This window comes from Lepisosteus oculatus, chromosome 2, assembly GCF_040954835.1.
Source record: "Lepisosteus oculatus isolate fLepOcu1 chromosome 2, fLepOcu1.hap2, whole genome shotgun sequence".
Classification (NCBI taxonomy): Eukaryota; Metazoa; Chordata; class Actinopteri; order Semionotiformes; family Lepisosteidae; genus Lepisosteus; species Lepisosteus oculatus.
The window spans coordinates 63,184,255-63,204,499 of record NC_090697.1 but is presented as its reverse complement, the minus strand read 5'-3'; the positions used below and the strand labels follow the sequence as shown (position 1 = coordinate 63,204,499).

Below are 20,245 nucleotides of genomic sequence, written 5' to 3'. Positions count from 1 at the left end.
TCAGACAAATATTGGAAAATAGGCAGCTTTGAATTACATATTAATGGTTATTTAAATATACTGACATATAACAATATCTATCTGATTATATTATGAATATGAATAAAACAGGTTGTAAAGGTTCACACAGTTCTTAAAAATGCTTCGAATGCTATGGTGCATACTATTATTAACATCTAATAGATCATCTCTTTTTTGTTGATTTGAGAATATTTTGTTTCATTTTCATAATTGTTTGAATACACGAGAAAGTTAATTATTTTTATAGTTTATTTAATTAACTTCTTGATTTAATGTTTACTGCAGAACCAAATAACGAGTTTACCGTTGCCATGACAATAGGTATCCTGCTGTAGGTGACACCGCCCCCGTGCAGAAATAATTTGAAACGTCAATTAACGGACCCGAAGAAGAAGCTGTTGAAAAGGAGAAGAATTCCGTATTATATAAAATACATATTTACATTGAAGTAGTTAGATAATATCACTGAAAAACAGGGAATAGGGAAAGGTTTTTTAACAGCATACTCGCAAAAGAAGTAGCGAAGAGAAAAATGGTTCATGGAGACCGCAGACAAAGCAACCGGGTACTTTTGTTGTTAATGCCCCTTCTTATTACAGTAGTTTTCGTAGCAGTATTGGTAGTAGCAGGAGGCCTAATATTAGTAATTGGTTGTGATCAATTACCACTACTAAGTAAATAAAAAACACCACAAGCTGCTGGGGTAATACCTATATACTGATTGGTGGTAAAGGATAATGAAGCATTTCTTTAATAGAATGAGTAAAAACAAAACGGAACTTCTCAATTCCTTTTAGCGACTTTTAAAGGCTTGCTTTCCATTATCTAATGAACGTATGTAATACACTCCCTCGTTTAATTTCTGAGAAAATGTACAATCTATCAATTGCCGGAGTGAAGATTAATTAGCTTTCAACGTTTCGCTGAGAAGCAGAACTGAGCGACTGCTTGCTCTTAAAATCCTCATAACCCTAAAGGCAGTTCTTTCACGGTTGTTTACTTGAAGATTATTGTATTGCAAAATTATTAACTCATGGGAATATTATTTAAGACAGTAAGTTTTTAAATCTTTTTTTTAGATTGGTAATGTTACTGGACGTTGTATATGCTGAAAGCTATTACAGCAAAAACGTACTCCAAAGACTAGCAAGTTTGAAAGTGTATTTATTGTACAGTAAGTCATTGTGGTCTGTTTGCTTATCTAGAAAGGGGGACTTCAATCAGTTTGCTTTTGAATTGGTCAGTTTTTCCAAATAATATCTAATCCTATTGCCCTAACAATTTTTTCAAGGTTAATTTTCACTTGGGTTTTCTGATTCTAGCAACCTCATTATTGCAAATAATAATGACCTGATACTTTGAAGCCATCTTTATAGAATAATAAAAAAAGGTTTAAAAGGTTTTCTTGTAAAGCTGTCAAGACTAAATTAAGAATTAGCCTTAAAAAGTCTGTAAAATTATTATTTGTCTTGATTAACTCAAGGTTGCAACCCTCACTAAGATTATATTGTTTCTGGCAATGGATGGATATCTGTAATGGTATTTTACAGCAGGCCTTTTCGGACAAATATAGGAGAAATCACATTCGGGTCATGCAAAACCAGTTAAAAATTCAAACCTCGTCTTGTTGTTAATGGTATTATTACGTAATACTACGCTTTAGTATTTATAATACAATCCTTTTCCAATCTGTTCTTTTCCATTGCGATATTCTGTACGGTGTAAAGATCTCCCACATCTGCAGAATATAAAAATGAAGGCTTGCTAGTAAAAAGGGGGAAAAAAAACATGAAGTAAACAATCAGATAAAACGGCTACAGTGAGGCGCACTATGAGATACGGTTACATATTGCCGTTGGCATATGGGATCTAAAGCTGATTGATGAAGTTTGGAATTTTGAATGGAAAAATGGAGAGAAAATTGGAGAGAGACGGCGATCCAACAAGGGTTTTTCGGACTCGGCGCAAGTGCTGTGATTTGCATTCTGAACAGGGAGGCTATAGAAACTATCCCCACCATTCAGCCGCCGCCATCCCAGGCTAAGAAAAAGGAGGGAGGATGGGGGGCTTTCTGTTGGAACAGGGCGGGGCACTGCGCATGCTTGCTGGCCTCCGCTGAGCAAATCGTTCTCCCAGTGTGTCTGTGTCCGTCTGGGTAGGTTTGGTGCAGCAGCGGCAGAAAAGAAAAGGCTTGCATTGAAGCCGAGAGCTTTTCCCAGGTCTGCCATCGTGGTGGTTCGCCAGCTGAAGCGAAGACTATTGCTGCTGAAAGGCTGCCGCAGGAGGTCCGTGTGGCTGGTGGCGGTGTGCGCTGTGTCTGCGGGTCGAGTCGAGCGAGTGTCAAACCTGCTCCGTGCAACGTAGCCCGAGCATCCATTCCTTTCACGCCTATAAAGACACGAACAAACAATATCGCCTGTAATAACGTAATAGCGGAACCGAGATGTCCGGATACCAGGGAAAGAAAAATATCCCTCGGATCACCGTAAGTACGAAGAGTAGGTTTTCCTATGCGACGTGAAACAAAAAAAAAAAAACTGGGCTGCCTTGTATGTGTGCGTTCCTGGTGGCAGCAATAGAAAGGACAAGGATTACAACAAACACAATGGACACAGCCGTCTTCCTTTTTTTTGACGAATGAATGCTTTTGAAGGCGGCACTTCATTAATGCTGTATTTGAAATAGGATTAATAATGAACGGGACACTTTAAGCCATTAGTCAGTTTTGGGTACCAGTGATCTTAAATAACGGTGCAAGGGTCCGTAAATGCGCAGTCGTTTGCAAGGTGTTTTCATTGACAGATGAACAGGGAGGAACCCTTGGATTTAAAAGGGCGATTTCGTTTTTTGGGAACAAAAAAACATTGATGTGAATTGCAGTCTGCTTATAAATGAACACATTTTGTCTTAGCACTGTTGTTATACTGTATATTTTATTGGGATAAGCCTGATGATAATGTCCGTTTTTAAACAGGCTGAATAATTACAGCTAGAGATAGCTAGAACCAGCCATTGTGTTTTAAATGAATGCTGGGTTCCGTTAATTGTAAGGGCGACTTTTTACCGATTATTGTGGTTTCAAAATCCAAGAGCACGGCGAGGCTTGATATCGAGTTCTTTTGTACTTCGGTTTACTGTGCTGGCCAAGCTAATTGACTGCTTGTACCCGCCCATCCGTTCTTGTTTTAGTGCCTGGGAAGAGATTTAGTAATCTTTACCCGAGCTAATATGGTGTAATTTGTATATATAGGCTACATTTCATATGGCGTGAAATACTGTTTTTGGAGAACTCTGGTTAGGGGCTTGGACAGCAATACGGTCTTTTTTTAATGTCCGCACAGAAGCCGTGGGAGATCATGGCGAAGAGAGAGAATAGCGGGGTAGGATAATGGAAAGAAACAGATGGAGGCACTGCCTTCCTCCTTCACTTCCCCATCACTGTGTCAGCCACTCTGATAATGAGCAGCCTGCCAAAAGAAAGCCAATAACATCAGCGGAATAAAATAGTTAAATACAGTTTGCGAAAGTTTTTTGTATTCCTTATGTTACTTCTCTTACACTGAGCTAACCCAGTGCCTCCAAGCGAGTTAATATCTTAAACAAATCTTTACTATAAGTATATCAAGAATAGCTTGGTGAAAATTCCTGTATACAGGGAATATAGGTCATTGGTAGTAACCCAGTTTCAATCATTGTGATGTGTAATTCATAACTCATTCTTCGACCATATTTGAGACCATATTTCTGTATGTTTTTCCTGTAAAACAAAATATTTACCACATAGCAGCATTTCTTCTCAGAACGATTACATAAGGGGTAAAATCCCCGATTGTCTCCCTCTCTCTTTTGTCTTCACAATTGAGGCATCTCTGAAGTCAGCTATTGCAGATGCATGGGTGGGATTCTTCAGACATCTGTCAGATGACAGGTTAGACTTGGAGAAGATCAGCTAAAGCTTTCTCCTCATGTATGATCACTTCTGAGTGACCAATTTATTTGCTACATTAAATGCTAGGTTCAATTATCCTTTCAATTAAATGTGTATATATATAGTCATTATGCAGTTTAATCAAACTTTGTCTTATCAAGCACAAATGCTTTGTGGCTCCTAGCCCTGCTTCTTTCGAAGTGCACCTGCTCACTAGAAATAGCAGTAGTGCTGAGAGCCCACACCCTAACTGACAGGCTGCCTGCTTTATCTGAGGAGCTGCTTGAGAAGAGGGTGCAGCCTGCATGTTTCAGGCACACCGTTACATCGAACAGCCCTGAGGCAGAGGGCCTATTCCATCTCTTTTGGAAGGAATGGCAAGTTTATCCACTTTGTGTTTTTCACCCTTTTGTGCATTCTGTGGTGTACAGTATATTTATAGTACTTTAAAGCAGACATGTATTTAGTATGCATTTGTCTTAAAATGTATTTCAGTCCACTTTAAACATTTTTTTGCCAAACATGGTAAAAGATAAGAAAGAATGTTGTTTTCTGAAATCAATAAAGTATCCATCTATCATTTGGTAAATTATCCTATATATGGGCACATTTCATAGATTTTTCCCCATTAAAAATGAATGCACGTTTAATGTCATAATCATGATTATGTTCTAAATGGTCATTTGTGATATTTGTAATGCAATTATTCATTTTTTCAATATAAAATACCAGTAATTTATTCTTTGCTTCTATTAAAGTTCCACTGAAGCAGAAGCAGTCTTCAAATACAGTGCCTATTCATGTAAAATGGTGCATACATTTTTAAAATTTAATGTTATGCTACTTCTCATTGTTTCTTTTATCAGTAAAGTACACCTTAAAGCAATATTTAAGTTCATGTATAAGGTTTTCAAAATGCTCTGTCTCTTAAAAAGCTAAGACTTTAAAGATTGGATTTATCACCCTTCTTAAAAGGGTTCAGGATGTAATTTCTTAAAAGCATTAATTAGTAGATGGTTCAGACAGTGGAAAATATTTTTGAATTTCTACATTGACATTTTGGGCAACATATAACCCTTGTAATGCAAAAATTAATTGCTTTTATATTGTAGTTTTCATATTTTTTGGTCAATTTATTTAAAGCTTCTGTGAGACCTCCAGTGCTATCCTGCAGTCACTTCTGTTGACAACATGATATGCCACAGTGGTTTCTAGTGAAACTACTGAACGAGTTATTAAGTGATTATATCACGTTTCATGCTTTAGGTTGAAAGTACTGCTGAGAATATGACATAATTTCTGCAAACAAATACAGAGGACTGTTTGAAGGATATTTGTTTCACCCCAGATTTTGTAGTATATTTAACATCATCTGAAAAGATGTGCTTCAAGGCAGTTACAATACAGCTAACATTTTTCTCGCTGTCTTGTGATTTTTGTGCTCTAGCAAAGCTGAGTACAAAAAGCTTAGTGTGACCCAAGTGAAATCATTGTGATGTTTTTTTCTGTCTTTATGCTTGAGAAAAGAGATTGTGGGTGGTGTTTCTGATCTGTTTATAATCTATAATGCCAAACAAATATCGAAATCATTGGAGATGTTTCTGGGGGAAAGAACAAAGATTCAGGGGGGCATCCCATGGAACAGCAAGTAAGGCTCCTACATCCTGTATATATTATTGACCTCCCATTGTCGTGTTTCTCTCTGCTATGGTTCCATTTGTGTATAAAGGAACACGCAATATAGCCGTCAGTGAATAAATAAGGTTGGTATCTATTAAATGATTATGGTTCTCATGTGTAGGCTGAAAGTACCATTGAGAAGATCACCTAAATCCAGCAAAGAAATATGGAGGTCTGTGGACTGTTCTCTCTGCTTGAAGGGACTTGAAAGCAGTTGTTTTATCCAGATCTCTTGGTACATTTAATCTTAAAAAATGTCTTGAAGTTAATAAATGAGGTCAGTGTCTTTTTAATGTGGCCTGTGACGCTTAGTATACTACATGCATGAGAGTACTACAGTATGTTGCACATCTTAGCAGCAATAAAATAATTCATTGTTTGTTGTTTGGTGTGTTCATATTGAGCTGGTCTGAATCACAGAGCACTACTGAAATGCGTTTGGTTCCAGATAACCTGTGTATTAAAGTTAATTGAACTTGTACATATTATATACTGTATACATTTTAATTTAAGTCTGATAATATTAAATAGATATATTTATGAAAGTCACTCTTCTGTGATATTCACGGTCATTTTGTCAACAACCATTTTGAATATGAATGATCCTATCTTGGATCCTCATGTTTTTATATTCTTTTGTAAAACAAAGTGACAGTTTAAACTTGAAGGTTGTCTTAATGGTTTTTCTAGTCTGAAAGGCCTTGTCACCAAGTTATTGAATGTATGTGCAATGTTGTCTTTTCCATGAACATGTACTGTAATTCTGAATAATTTTCCACTCTCCACTGCCAGTGAAGAAACACTTAAAAATATAACCAATACTAAAGTACCTGAACATGCTGCAGTGTAAAGAGAACAGTGTTTATAAAAGGCATTTATATTGAAGCTGTACATCTGTTTGTTAAATGTGAAGTTATATTCTTGTATTGTTTTTTCAACACAGAAATCTTAATGTTTAAACTTCTTCAAGAATTATTGTTACGTGATCTAAACAAGATCGAAATCTTGTGATTTGCATCTGGTGTGCAGACCTGCATCCCATTATTAAATGAAATTAAAGCAGAATTTCATTGTATAACATTTTTTAAATTAAGTATCTAAGTGATGTAGCTGATGTCAGGTGACAAATGTAAGGAAAGACATTAACTATGACCCTCATGGTGTGACTTACAAATACACCAACTGAAACTAGCTGGCCTCAAATATTTTCATATTTTTTGTAAAGTTTGTAAAACAATCTTAAAATATTTATTCCATTACCCTTGTCACTTAGAAATTAAATATTTTTGATAGTAAAATTATTTTGATTTAAACAATGCTATATTCTGTTGTAATTTCTGCTTGTTCAATATCTTTTGTTTTTAGCACAATATTCTGAAGTGGGTTGATACGGTCTATTTTAAATTTGCTGTTTTTTTCTAAGATATCAAGCTGTTTCAAATTTAGAGGAAGTAACCTTTTTCCTTTAGAAGAAGAATTGTTTTTAAGATCTGGTGTAAAATATGTGATATTTTCATTTTTAATTCCCAATATTCAATTTAGTATTATTCAATTTTAAGTATATGACATTTCATGTGTCATTCTATATACTAGCAAAACATCTATCAGTTGAAATGTCATTTTCAAATGGATTTTGAGAACTTGTTTGTTAAATTCGTTTCTAGTGGACATTAGATGTATATTGGAAGAAAGAAATAGGCCAGTTCCTCCAATCTGAGAGTAATTTTTATAGGTTTGGCCTTAAGATGTTTCTTGTCATCTGATTGTAAGGAGTAGAAAAAGCAGTGTTTCTTTACTCTGAAGTTTACTCTGCCCACTTGTTAAAATTGATGAATGCATTGATGTGGGTCACTGATATACTGTATCTGATGTAAAAAAAACACCTTGGCATTACCCGTTGCTCAGCATCTTAAATGTCTGTGAATGTTAAGGTACTACCCTCCTCTGATAATAGGTGAGACTTGACATGCTCTGTTGCAAGTTGCCTCACCTTTCAGTTGTGTGCTACATTGAGCTAGGGTTTCATTAATTGTAATAAAGGCAGTTTGGTCATCAGAAAACTAAAGAAACTTGACTTCTTTCTTTGTTATAACTTGTAGGTTTGGTGTGCCGTGCCAATTGGAAGAGTTCAGATTTACGTTCTGAATGTTATGGCCTCAACAACAGCAGCTTTTGTGTTGCCTCTCATATTCACAGCTACTAATTAGCAGTGGTTTATGCATCTAATGGGCAGTCAACTTAAAATCTTGACTGTTTATTTTATCTAGTTAATGTACCATTGTGCTTTTCATATAGTGCTAAGCTCGTATAGAATGATTGCATCAAAAATGTTTTATGATAAATTCTGTAGCACTTTCAAATTCAGTTAATATTTTGGTATGTTATTAACATGAGGAATTCCTGTGACACTTTAAAAACAATCTGAATGTTTAATAACTTGTGAGCTGTGTAAACATTTACATTTACATTTTTTTTTGTCACCTTCGAATAGTAAATAAGAATTAAGCTCTTCAAAAGTTGGCTTTTGTGGCCAACTAGACTTTCAGTCTATGCCATACTGAACTTGACAGGGACAAGGAATTTTTTATGAAAATACTTCAGAGTGGTCCCAGAAGGTCCACAGAAATAGATACAAGAAATTATGAAAGACAGTAGGGCAGTCTTTCTGTCAGTGGCTCCTGCCAACATTAAAAGCTCCAGCAGGGTGGGGTGTTGTTGCACTATGGGATGATGCACGTTGTCTCTCTTCCAGGAGGAGGTTTTGCTCCTCCCTGTTTTAAAAAAACAGCAGTTTCTGGAAATAGATTTTTTTGACGTAATGTAGTTATCACAGCTGGTGATACGAGCTTAAAAGAAACAATAAAAATAAAGCTTGTTTTTAAATAAGTGCTGTAAATACTAAGTACACACAAAACATGTTACCAACTGCAAGCCTTGCCCCGTATGAGGTCTGTGGCCCAATTTTTAGTCTGACTAACAGAATTAGGGTGATGTAGATATCACCAAGATGTTTTTCTGTTAACTACATTACATGACTCACACACAAATACATAGTGTACCAGCCCCATTGCTATATATGGACCAAAGTTGGATGTTACTGTAGATGTAGAGTCAGGAGAGAAAACAGAGCAGGCTTTGTTTGGAGAAGCCTAATAAACCTAAGTCTTTGCTTCCTTGTGAAGATGTGAGCAGGACACCAAACACTGTTCTCTTTCTGTTAATGACAGATTAGCTCTTCTTGGTTATAAATGTATAATACTATTTATATCTTGGTTGAGTATGCATAATTCCAAATTTTGGGGAAAAATATCTAATGAATATGATAATACAAAAGTGGTCTTAAGGGATAGATACAATATTTTACAATCCATCAATACTACAAAAATGCATTCTAGAGTTATTAATTCAGTATTAAAAAATGTTGCTTTGTATCTGCTGGTGAAAAATCTATATTCGCTATTAAGTTACAGTGACTACATCCAAATTGTGGCTAAGTAATGTGGAAATTTAGATACCATTTGTGGAAAAACTACATTGTGAAAATCCTAAACAGAAGTTTCAAAATTCATGTATATTAAACTACTTGCAGTCCACTTAAACTCCTGACGATTTTACAGTATGTATTGTATGGTGCAAAGAAATCCGAAGTTTAAAAGGCTGGCCCTTGCTTGGGTAATTTCTGCTGTTAAAAGGATGGTTTGAAAATGTCCAGAATACAGTACCATTATAGTGGTCTTTTGTTCAGCTCAGAATGTAATGTGTGTTCACAGGCACAGTGTTGTCATAAAGTCTGTTGCATTTTAACTATAACAACTGTTGTACAATTGTTTTGTTTTCTATTCCCTTAGATCTTAATATGTGCATTCATTTGCAATCAAATATCACACTGAAAGCATAGCCTTATCAGTTTTAATCCTTTCTGTATGTTTTTTTTTTTATGTGCTGTCTATAAGCAGAATATATTTGTATTTAAGTTATTGTACAGAAGAAGGCCATCACCACCCTAACACATACTGTAGTAGCTTGAATGAGGAACACATTTGTAAGAATCAGAATAAAGATACAGGAGTGATTTCACTCCAGCAGTGTTCTCCGTTATGTAGACCAACTTGCTTTCTTGGCCCTGGCTCTGTTTTTTTTGTGCTCTCTTTCAGAATGAGATGTGTTTATATTGTGATAAAGCCCTGAGCAGCTGAGCTATGTCGCTATTTTACCATGAGAGCTGTGAGTGTTGCCCAGTCCTGGTAGTGATCCAAACAGGAATGTCTATTGTGGTCGGCTGTGATTCCTGCTTGGGAGATTCTGACCTCACTTAAAATGCTGTTTTGCGATTTGCGTTCTATTGAAGTGATGTGATGATTTCCTTTCATGGTATGTTGTAAAGCTTTCTGATGTTTTTTTCATTAAACATTTGGTACTGGACAATAATGATTAAAACATCAAAACTGTTGTAATAGTGTTTAGGAGCCCAGTAAAATATAACTGTCACAGATTTGTGTTATCAACTAAAAGCTGTATTCAGTCTTTTACAGCTATGTTTTAGTACTTCATTTTTAAGATTCTATACCTGTGTAGTGTCTTTGTAAAAAGATTTATATTGTTACAACATTGGGGTATTAAATTACAAAACTGGGAGGTTATTCAATCAATTTAAAATTGTACTGACATCATCTTGCTCAGCAAATAAATTAATAATGTCCTGAGTTAGGGATTGCAAATCATTACATGAAAACAATTTGTTTTTGCTCTCAGCCATAGCTTAAAAGAGTAATAATCATGCTCAAAAGTAATGTTATTAGAGTAATACTCAGGATAAATATTAATTAGCAGTAACACAACTATGAAAAAAACAATGGTTTTTTATAGGTAACTCTATAAACAGATTTGTACATTTCTGTGAGTTCCAAGAGCTATACCTTTTGGAGACTTAGACTCTTTATTCTGTCCCTAAACTCTTAATACACAAAATGCCTTGATAGAGCAATAATCTTTGTGTTAATGAAAGTGATTGTAATTAGCGTTAAATATCCTCAAAAATATATGTGGATCCATTTTCCTATTCTAACAGTGCATCACTAAAAATGGGAGATCATTTTTTCAGTTATATTTTTCATAATTTCTAATATAGGACCACAGGTTCTCTTTTATAATAAGTCTGGTACTTGTTCAGCATTCAGCTTACCTTGAGAGAAGGGAAGATAAGATAAGATCACGTTATTGGCCATATACAATTTCTTGCTATAGGAATGTCTTTTCGCATACCCTAGCTTGCTCTCCATGAGACAAACAGGCATATAGACACAGATGGAGAGAGAAGCCTGGGGTCAGAGCACAGGGTCAGCCATTTATACGGCGCCCCTGGAGCAGCTGGGGTTAAGGGCCTTGCTCAGGGGCCCAACGGAGTAGGATTCCTCTACCAGCCATGGGATTTGAACTGGCAACCTTCCAGCCACAGGCGCAGATCCTTAGCCAAAGATGATACATGATACTGTCTTTCCTATCCTTGCTTTTTTCCCTTTCTGTATGACTTCTGTATGGGTTTGTGCTATGGTCTATTCCATAGTGAGTTTCTGTCTTAATGACTTCACTTGAAATTGCCCAGTGACTGTTGAATATTTATGCGTTAATATGGTGATCTTAATGACATTATAACTTGCATAAACATTTGACAGCTGTTTAAATACAGAAACATAACCATTGTTCCAACACTTCAAAATAAAGCAATCAAGATGGTAACTGCAAACATGCTAATCTTTCATAACTACAACAATATTATATATGTAAACTGTTGCTCAAACTGAACTTTCAGAATGTAAGGGTCAGCCTCAGTAATGTATAAGTATAAATTATAATTACAGAGCATTTCAGATTTGTAAGCTGTAATTAGTTTCTTGGGCATCAGGCAAGATGTGAAACTTACAATACCAGACATTATAAACATTCTGCAAATGTATGATACTGTCCACTTAGTGTTGGAGTAACGTGAATAGTTTATTTTATCTTAATTTCTCAGTTTCATAGTCTTAGGGTTACTGTATGTTATTTAAATTATTAGATGAGCATGTAACTGCACTTGAAAACATAAATCAATACTTGTGCTTAGAGAAGAGTGCTCAGGAGTTTATTTTTGGTAAAACTCATTTCTGTTTTTTTTCCCCCTTAACTAGAGTGACCGGCTGTTGATCAAAGGAGGTAAAATTGTGAATGATGACCAGTCTTTCTATGCTGATATCTATATGGAAGATGGACTTATCAAGTAAGTGTTTCCTACAATTTGTTTCTTTCTTGGTGTGAATGCAGCCTTCACAATTACGATTGCAAAGAGCTGTGTAGATGCATTGATAGTGGGACGTCATGACTGAAACATTCTTGGATCGTCTTACCCACTTAATTTTAGTACATGAGTGGATTGCATTGGTTTTGAGTGTTGTCATTTTGAATCTGTTCACCCAGAGTATAACAATCTAAGCCTTGTTTAAAAGTAATTGGGATTCATTGATGCATAAGGTACAGCAGGTTTTCCCAACTCAGTTCTCTGAGAACCCATTGTCTTATGGTTTTTGTTTCAACCTCATTAAAGGTACAGTTTCCAATAACACACCGTAGGCCCTGGTTGGAAGTATTAGTTATGCAGTTAATTAAGTAATGAAACCAACTAAGAACCTTGGTGGCACGACAACTGGCATACACTATGTTGCCCTAGAATTGTATTGGAGTATGTCTTTGAATGCACTAGATTCATCAGTGGAAATTGTTTTCCAGTTTTGTGAATATTTATGACTTGAAGCAAGATTTTATACAGCTGGGGGCAGCACTAACACAAACGCTCTTTCTTAGACAAATTGGAGAGAACCTGATTGTTCCTGGAGGGGTGAAAACCATCGATGCCCATGGCCGCATGGTAATTCCTGGCGGGATTGATGTACATACTCGCTTCCAGATGCCAGACCGGGGCATGACAGCAGCAGATGACTTTTACCAGGGCACCCGCGCCGCACTTGCTGGGGGAACAACAATGATCAGTATGGCTGACTTACTAATTCTTTGAATGTTTTAGGGCAGGTGGAGTCAAATATCAGGCCTCTCATTTTAAATCTTCAGGACAGCCACATCTTGAATTCTCAGTTTATCAAACAGTTAGCCAAACTAACAAATTTTTGTATGAAAAATGTATAAAGAGATGGTCTGGTATTTGAGCTTCCCTCATAGTCTTTTGCCTAATAAAAGTTTCAGTTTCAGCTTTAATAATAAGGGAGGAAAGGAAAGAAAGTTTATTATTGTTGGATAAATTCTGGAATACTTGGAAGAACGAGTCATTTATAAAACAATTATTGACTGCTCGTTTACTGTATGTTCTTCTTTTTACTTTTTTGTATTTGCACTTTATACTGTACTTTTATGGCCTTGTCTGAGACATACTTTTTTATTTCAATTTAGGTCATGTACCATTCATGTTAATTTAATATAAATTTACATGTACTAAGGCTTTCTGATGCATGTTTTGGTGGTGGTAAAAAAAAAAATGATAACCATGTGGTAGTACTCAACCCTGGGGGCAGAATATGATGGAGATTCTTTGTTTGGGCAGTTGACCATGTGGTTCCTGAGCCTGGTGTCAGTCTGGTGTCTGCATTTGAGCAGTGGCGTGAATGGGCAGACAACAAGTCCTGCTGCGATTACTCGCTGCACGTGGACATCACAGAGTGGCACAGAGGTGTCCAGGAAGAGATGGAGACTCTGGTGAAGGATCATGGTATGTCCTCATTCTATTTTTGCTGCTAATATATTGTCTGTACATTTTTAATCTCTTACATTATTCTCCTTAGTTTAGAATACGGCTAACTTATCTTCCCTCAACCCTGACTTTTTATTCAGTTGCCAGTAAATCTCTTCCAAGTGCTTAAATTCTATTGCTTCCTATAAAGAAGTTCCCTGATAAAAGCTCTGCTAATGTAGTATTTTGTCTTTAGGTGTCAACTCTTTCCTTGTCTACATGACCTACAAGGATGTTTTCCAGCTTTCTGATTCCCAGGTATGATTGGATATCTTCAAGTTGCAGGAACATGGATATAAACATCGATTCCCATTGCAGACTAGTTTGATCCATTTTAGGAGCTTGAAGGCTCTTTTCATGTCTTCTGTATGCAAATCTAAAAGACAGTAACAATTTTGAAATTGCTATTATACAATGTTAGTTTACATAAGATCTTGCAATTTACAAAACCTGGAATGGATGTTATCACAAACTTGGATTTTTTTCTCACCTTTTCTATTTTTCTCATTTTATTGTTGACAAATATTTTATTTTTATAGCACTGTAGGTTAAAGGAAGAGGTACATTTGCCACCAAAGCAGGGAACTAACATACTGATTCTATTTAAAAGAAAAAAGACAGTGCTTTCTTACCACAATCAAGTTTTTACTCAAATGTCTTGGTTGATGAGTTGATACTTGTGAAGATTGAAATCTGAATTAAATTTCCATGCTGAAGCACTTATGGGAATATTTATTTGTGGTTTTGTCACCAGAGATTATTGGTATTACATCTACACAGAAAGCACTTCCTGTTTTCTGTGACTTGTTACAGCTGCATAATCATGTTAGAAATCATTTGCAGAAATGCAGCAATTGAAAAATAAAAACATTGACCTGATAAAATAAAACTAATGTATTTCAATTATATTATAAAAAAAGGCTGAAGACTATTAATATTAATCCTCACTTGTCTTTCAGGAATTTCCTAAAAGAGTAAATCTCCAGTTCATTATCTGCTTAAAGCAGGGTGAAACAGTTGAAAGGAAAGATGAATAATAAGCTTGTTAGATATATGAAAATGGAGTTAGTAGATGGAGAGGACATTTATTTTGAATAAACCCTCAGAAATATGAAACTCTATAATGCTACAGACATTTTGTATGTTTTGTTCCCAGCAGGAAATTGTTTTCCTTTATATAAAGTTGCACTAAAATTTAGATTTATAAGTTGACATTTTCACACACCATACTGATCTGAGTTCTTTCAGTCCCTGATGAGGTTTTCTCTTTCAGATTTATGAGGTCTTCAGTGTGATCAGGGACCTGGGTGCGATTGCACAGGTCCATGCAGAGAATGGAGACATCATTGCTGAGGTAAAACACCAGAATCAGTCTTTATTTTAATATGAACTAATCTTTTCCAGGTGTATATAGCCTCAAAAGCGTATTACAGTATTATTATGTGTCTTTGTCCTCTGGTCATCTACATTGTCATGTCTGTTTAATTGAATTTGCTCACTGTGTGCAATACAAAAATGCTTCTTTTCATGACTATAGTGGTAGAGTTGTAGCGCAGGGACTTTTTTCTGATTATAGAAGCGGTTAACATTTTTGGGAAGCGCATGCATTTGTTAGATAGTTTCCACAGACTGCCTAGAACCAAGGAGAGGAGCTATGAATCCTAAATTAGAAATGACTTCACTGATAAGAAACAAAACTAATACTGTTTCACTAAGATTTCAAGGCAGTCCAGTCTTATTTAAAGAAAGATTACTACTGCTTCTCTTACTTTGTTATATAAATATTGTGATATAATTGGCTTATAAGTGGTTTCCTCTTGTTTTTAACTTATTTTTTCTCTGTTACGGTTCTTGTTGTTTTGGTAATAATTCTGTTGTTTTTACAGGAGCAGCGCCGGATTCTAGAGCAGGGGATCACGGGGCCAGAGGGTCATGTGCTGAGTCGTCCAGAAGAGGTACAGATTTCCTCTGCCCTCAACAGCCAGGGTTTTAGCAGGCGTCTCTCAGCATTGATGTGCAGTACAGCACTTGAGAAGTTCAGACCTTTGCCAGTGTAAAAGCAAAATGTTCTCCTAATTTTCTAGAAGAAAAATCTTTAATCAGCAATTAATGGATAGTATTACTGTGGCTAGACATCCTCAGATGTCCATTTCTCCGTAATTAGTGATCACCACGGTTTGCAAGGTTTCTTTACAAAGGAAATTTATTGTGCTAGTTACAGTACGACATTACTCGGTCCTTTTTAAGACTATCGGCTCTTTACATTAAGGTTATCTGTGGTTACAGAACACAGACTAGTTTGTCTGATGCGAAGTGTTTTGATTCGATTCAGGTGGAAGCTGAGGCTGTGAACCGTGCCATCACTGTTGCCAACCAGACCAACTGCCCACTGTACATCACCAAGGTGATGAGCAAAAGTGCCGCTGATGTCATTGCGCTGGCAAGGAAGAAAGGTAAGTCCTGTAACCTGTCCCAGAACAAGTATGGTTTTAGTGTATTTAATAATGGTATTTAGCATTAGATAAAATATACTTGTCCCAAACAAAAATAAGAAAACAAGCATTATGGAGCATTCCTAAAGTTAGGAAGCCAATTTTTTTGTAATTATACCTTGTCATTTTTAGTCCACATCAGTGATGGATCTACATTCTGATATTTAAAACCTTACTGTGACACTTGTCTTATTGGAATCTTACCTGAGGATTGTTTACTTCAACATCAAGTGATGACTTATGTGTACCCTAGTGCTTTAGTCAACATTTTCTTTGCCATTGTTTTCATTTTTTGCACTTTGCTGGTGCAGGCACTGTGGTATATGGAGAACCCATCTCGGCTAGCTTGGGTACCGATGGATCTCATTACTGGAGCAAGAACTGGGCCAAAGCTGCTGCTTTTGTTACATCTCCCCCTCTGAGCCCAGACCCCACTACCCCTGACTATCTCAACTCTCTTCTCTCCTGGTGTGTGATCTTAACTTGTTTACTTAGATCTGTTGAAATCTGGGGCTTTAAATCCTAAGAGTTATATTGATAACATTATTGACAAATGTGGACTGCTTGCTAAAAAAACTTTTTGTGTTATGTACAGTTTAGAATGTTTAGATTTACAGTTGAACAAATGCACTTCATAAAAATTCATACAGAGGCATAATACTCTTGCAGTAGAAAACCCTTACCTAAACGTACTGTTGTATGCTGTAGAGCTAAGCCATGTCAAGCACTGAATCCCCTATGTGACTCTCTCCTCCACAGTGGTGACCTGCAAGTGACTGGCAGTGCTCACTGTACTTTCAACACTGCCCAGCGTGCAGTGGGTAAAGACAACTTCACACTGATCCCTGAGGGCACCAATGGCACTGAAGAGAGACTCTCGATTATCTGGGACAAGTCTGTGGTAAGAAAATACGGTCTCCCCCTTATAGAATTTTTTCCTTATATCATGACTAGTTTCTTAGAAACTCTGTAGCAGCTAAGATTTTATCTTTTTCTCAAGTGTGTCTTCAAATTTAATTATAAAATGAAGTGTTGAGTGAATAATTTAGTGTATTAATACCAGAGAATAAATGAATGTTTATATGTTATTTTTTAAAATTATTCTGGTATGAAAAAATGATCAGCTATTGGGTTGCAGTTGAATTAAATAAATTAAGTAAATTTACAGTGTCTTATACAAATTGCATTACTTGAGTGCATTTAGTATATTATTATTGTTGTGTTTTGCATTAACATCCAAGTTGATCTAATCATTATGCTCTTCAAAAACACCTATCATGTTTTCTGTACGAAACACCCCACAACAACGTAGCCTGTTGAAGACTTTGAAAGGAGAAAATGTCCTGAAACAAACAACCACTCTCACATTTCTCTTTTGTCCTGCTGTACCCAGTTCTTAATGGAGCTTGTGTATATTTTTTCTTCTATATTGGAATCTCCAATTGGGATTCATGGGCTTTATGGGAATAAAAAGAGGAATATAGAAGTGGTTAGTGCTGGGGAACGGGAAATGGTTCAGGATTAAATTGCTCTCACTGTCATTTAATTTACTCAGTCTGCTGCCCTTATCCCAAAGCGCAGTGCATGTAGAAGGGATTTTATTTATTTTTTTTGCTGCAGCTAACTAATTAAAAGCTATAAAAACTTTTATAGCAATTAGTAAATTGTGCATAAATGTACACCAACAAGATACTTTTGATCAGAGAACTTAAAATTGACTTTAGACAAAATCATGCTAACATCTGTTTCGATCCAGGAATCTTCATCAGGGAATTCAGACCTTCTTTTCTGGCCTTTATGTTGTGTTAAAACTTATTTTTTTGAACTAAGGCCATCAATACCCCTTTTCTGGTGATATGTTAACTTTTCTGTCTCAATAAAGTTCTCTGATTTGTCACTGGGGTGTTATAGGTGTCAGGGAAGATGGATGAGAACCAGTTTGTTGCAGTCACCAGCACTAATGCTGCCAAGATCTTTAACTTGTACCCACGCAAAGGCCGCATTGCGGTGGGCTCTGATGCTGACCTGGTCCTGTGGGATCCAGACACTGTCAAGATCATCTCTGCCAAGAGCCACAATCTGGTGAGTGAGCCAGAACTATGTGGAATTTAAGAAATTAATTTCAACATGCATACCTCTGATTAACTGTGCCACAAATACTAACTACATCTTATCAGAGTTAGATAAAATAACTATAATTGCTTACATCACTTAGTTCTTCTGTCAAAGTAAATGGAAAATTAGATTTTGATTTTAATTGTGAAACATTAATGTTATTGTAGTATTAGAGAGTGGGGTGGTTTTGAAAATGGAGAATAAACAGGAATTGATCTACTGGAATAGTCAATAATAAAAGAAATATTCATAACCCCCAACTTGTAAGTGATTTATGACAGAATATACCCAAGTGGTTGGTATAGTTAGAGGCACTTGAATTTTCTGTTCTCTGACACAGCTTTGATAAAAAGAGTAACACTCTAGGCACACTTGGTTAAACAAATGTTTATTAACAATGACATTATAAACACTGCACAAAAACATAAACATACAACACACATTTCTGTATTCGCATGTTTACAGAAAAGGCATTCCAGTGGCCTAACGTCCTAATTGCCCAGAAAACCCCAAACTGTTACCAAGTACTAATCTCTAAAAATGTCTACAGAGGCCAAAATAAGAGATCAACTGTATTCCAAATAGAATGCAATGGAACCTGCAGTTAAATTTCTTTCTCTGCAAACCACAAAAAATGGGAGCCCATCTCTCTATTCTGAAAAAAGCACCCCTAAGCAAGGCCATTTTTAACCAAGGTGTTATTGACTCAGGAAATCAAAATTCCCTAAAAACATAGAATAGCACTCTCTCCCTAGCAAGGTTCAAATACTTAGCTCCATTTTTGTTCTAATAATCATGAAGCAGGGGCTCTTGCCTGGCGCAAGCTTCAAGTACCCTCTCTTTTTCTCCTGTCATGCAGTCTCCTTTCTTTTCTTCTTTTTCTCTTCTCCTTTTTTACTTCCTAATCTGATCTTATATGGTGTGTTTCTGGACTGTTGATTGACACTTATCCACAACTTAATTAACTAAGGTAAAACCAAGGTAAACTTTATGATGTGCTTTGATCAAAGACTCTGGGCCCACATCTCAGCAAACATCCCCTCTGCTTTGAAGCTGGAAATGTTTACACTGCCAGGTGTTACACAGTTTAAACTCTTAAGACTCTTAATAGCTGTAAGAGTAGGTTACGCAGAATATGTACACATTTAAGTGAATTGTCATTACTTTAGGATTTTATCCCTCTAGCATTAATAGTACTGTGCTGAACCTAATATTGTAATACATTTTGAAAATGCATTAGCCTGATTTCTGCTTTTTTACTAAGTGCAGTTTACTAATATTCATAATTATAGGATCCTTGCACCCACTTTATCTGTGAATTAATTTTTTCCTATCTTCAGGCTGTGGAGTACAACATTTTTGAAGGGACGGAGGTACGTGGTGCCCCTCTGGTTGTGATCAGCCAAGGAAAAATTGTGCTGGAGGATGGGACCCTTCACACCACAGAGGGTACAGGCCGCTACATTCCCCGCAAGCCCTTCCCTGACTATGTCTACAAGAGAATAAAAGCTCGCAGCCGGGTGAGAATTTCCATCTTTCTGCAAAACAGTGTATACCCTTATGCCCAGGACTGCGTACTATGCTGCTGTACGGAAGCAAATGACAGGACTTTTCAGAAGTTTTTGCCTTCTTTTTTGTACACTTATTTAATTTGTAGGTTTTGCAAGAAAAATAAATTCTAAGACTGTTTACTTAGAAGGGATCACTTTGGGAATTAAGCTATATGGTCCATTCTTTAATGTAAAAGGCTCTTGATTCAACCTCTAACACTGCTCTGACTTACAGTATGTCATAGTTTGTAAGTTAGTGAACCTCCTTCTATTCCATACTTTGGGTTAATCTAAAACCATGCTCTTGTTGTAAGCAGCTCTGCAACAGCAGATGTTTGTGCATTATTTGCTTATTAAGAGCAGTCAAGATGATCATTTTAGCAAAAAATGTATGTTGGGTGTATTTATTTCCACCTGTTTTTGCTAAAAGAAAGCAATTCAAATTGACTGCCATATGATGTAATTACGGTTTGTAGTACTGAAAGCGTTGTTGGTGTTTCCAGCTGGCGGAGCTGCGAGGGGTCCCCCGAGGGTTGTATGATGGACCAGTGTGTGAAGTTTCAGTGACCCCAAAAACTGTCACCCCAGCCTCCTCTGCCAAAACCTCCCCTGCCAAACAGCAGGCCCAGCCAGTGCGTAACCTGCACCAGTCCGGGTTCAGCCTGTCAGGTGAGTTTATATACAC

General features: G+C 36.4%; 1 protein-coding gene across 5 annotated transcripts in view; it reads left to right on the top strand.

Annotated features, from left to right (window-relative positions):
• LOC102689507 (dihydropyrimidinase-related protein 2) overlaps positions 1-20,245 on the top strand; it is a 31,335-nt gene that overhangs the window by 6,089 nt on the left and 5,001 nt on the right. For 3 of the 5 annotated variants that reach the window (XM_069180417.1, XM_006625717.3, XM_069180411.1), the window contains exons 3-14: positions 11,797-11,885; positions 12,467-12,651; positions 13,218-13,382; positions 13,600-13,661; positions 14,677-14,757; positions 15,290-15,358; positions 15,736-15,856; positions 16,207-16,363; positions 16,655-16,796; positions 17,807-17,977; positions 19,351-19,530; positions 20,064-20,229. In XM_069180417.1, coding sequence (XP_069036518.1) covers positions 11,797-11,885; positions 12,467-12,651; positions 13,218-13,382; positions 13,600-13,661; positions 14,677-14,757; positions 15,290-15,358; positions 15,736-15,856; positions 16,207-16,363; positions 16,655-16,796; positions 17,807-17,977; positions 19,351-19,530; positions 20,064-20,229 — 1,588 coding nt within the window. Of the gene's footprint in view, positions 1-396; positions 587-2,115; positions 2,507-11,796; positions 11,886-12,466; positions 12,652-13,217; positions 13,383-13,599; positions 13,662-14,676; positions 14,758-15,289; positions 15,359-15,735; positions 15,857-16,206; positions 16,364-16,654; positions 16,797-17,806; positions 17,978-19,350; positions 19,531-20,063; positions 20,230-20,245 lie in introns of those variants that run through there. The other 2 variants (XM_069180429.1, XM_006625718.3) reach the window with 2 other exon arrangements.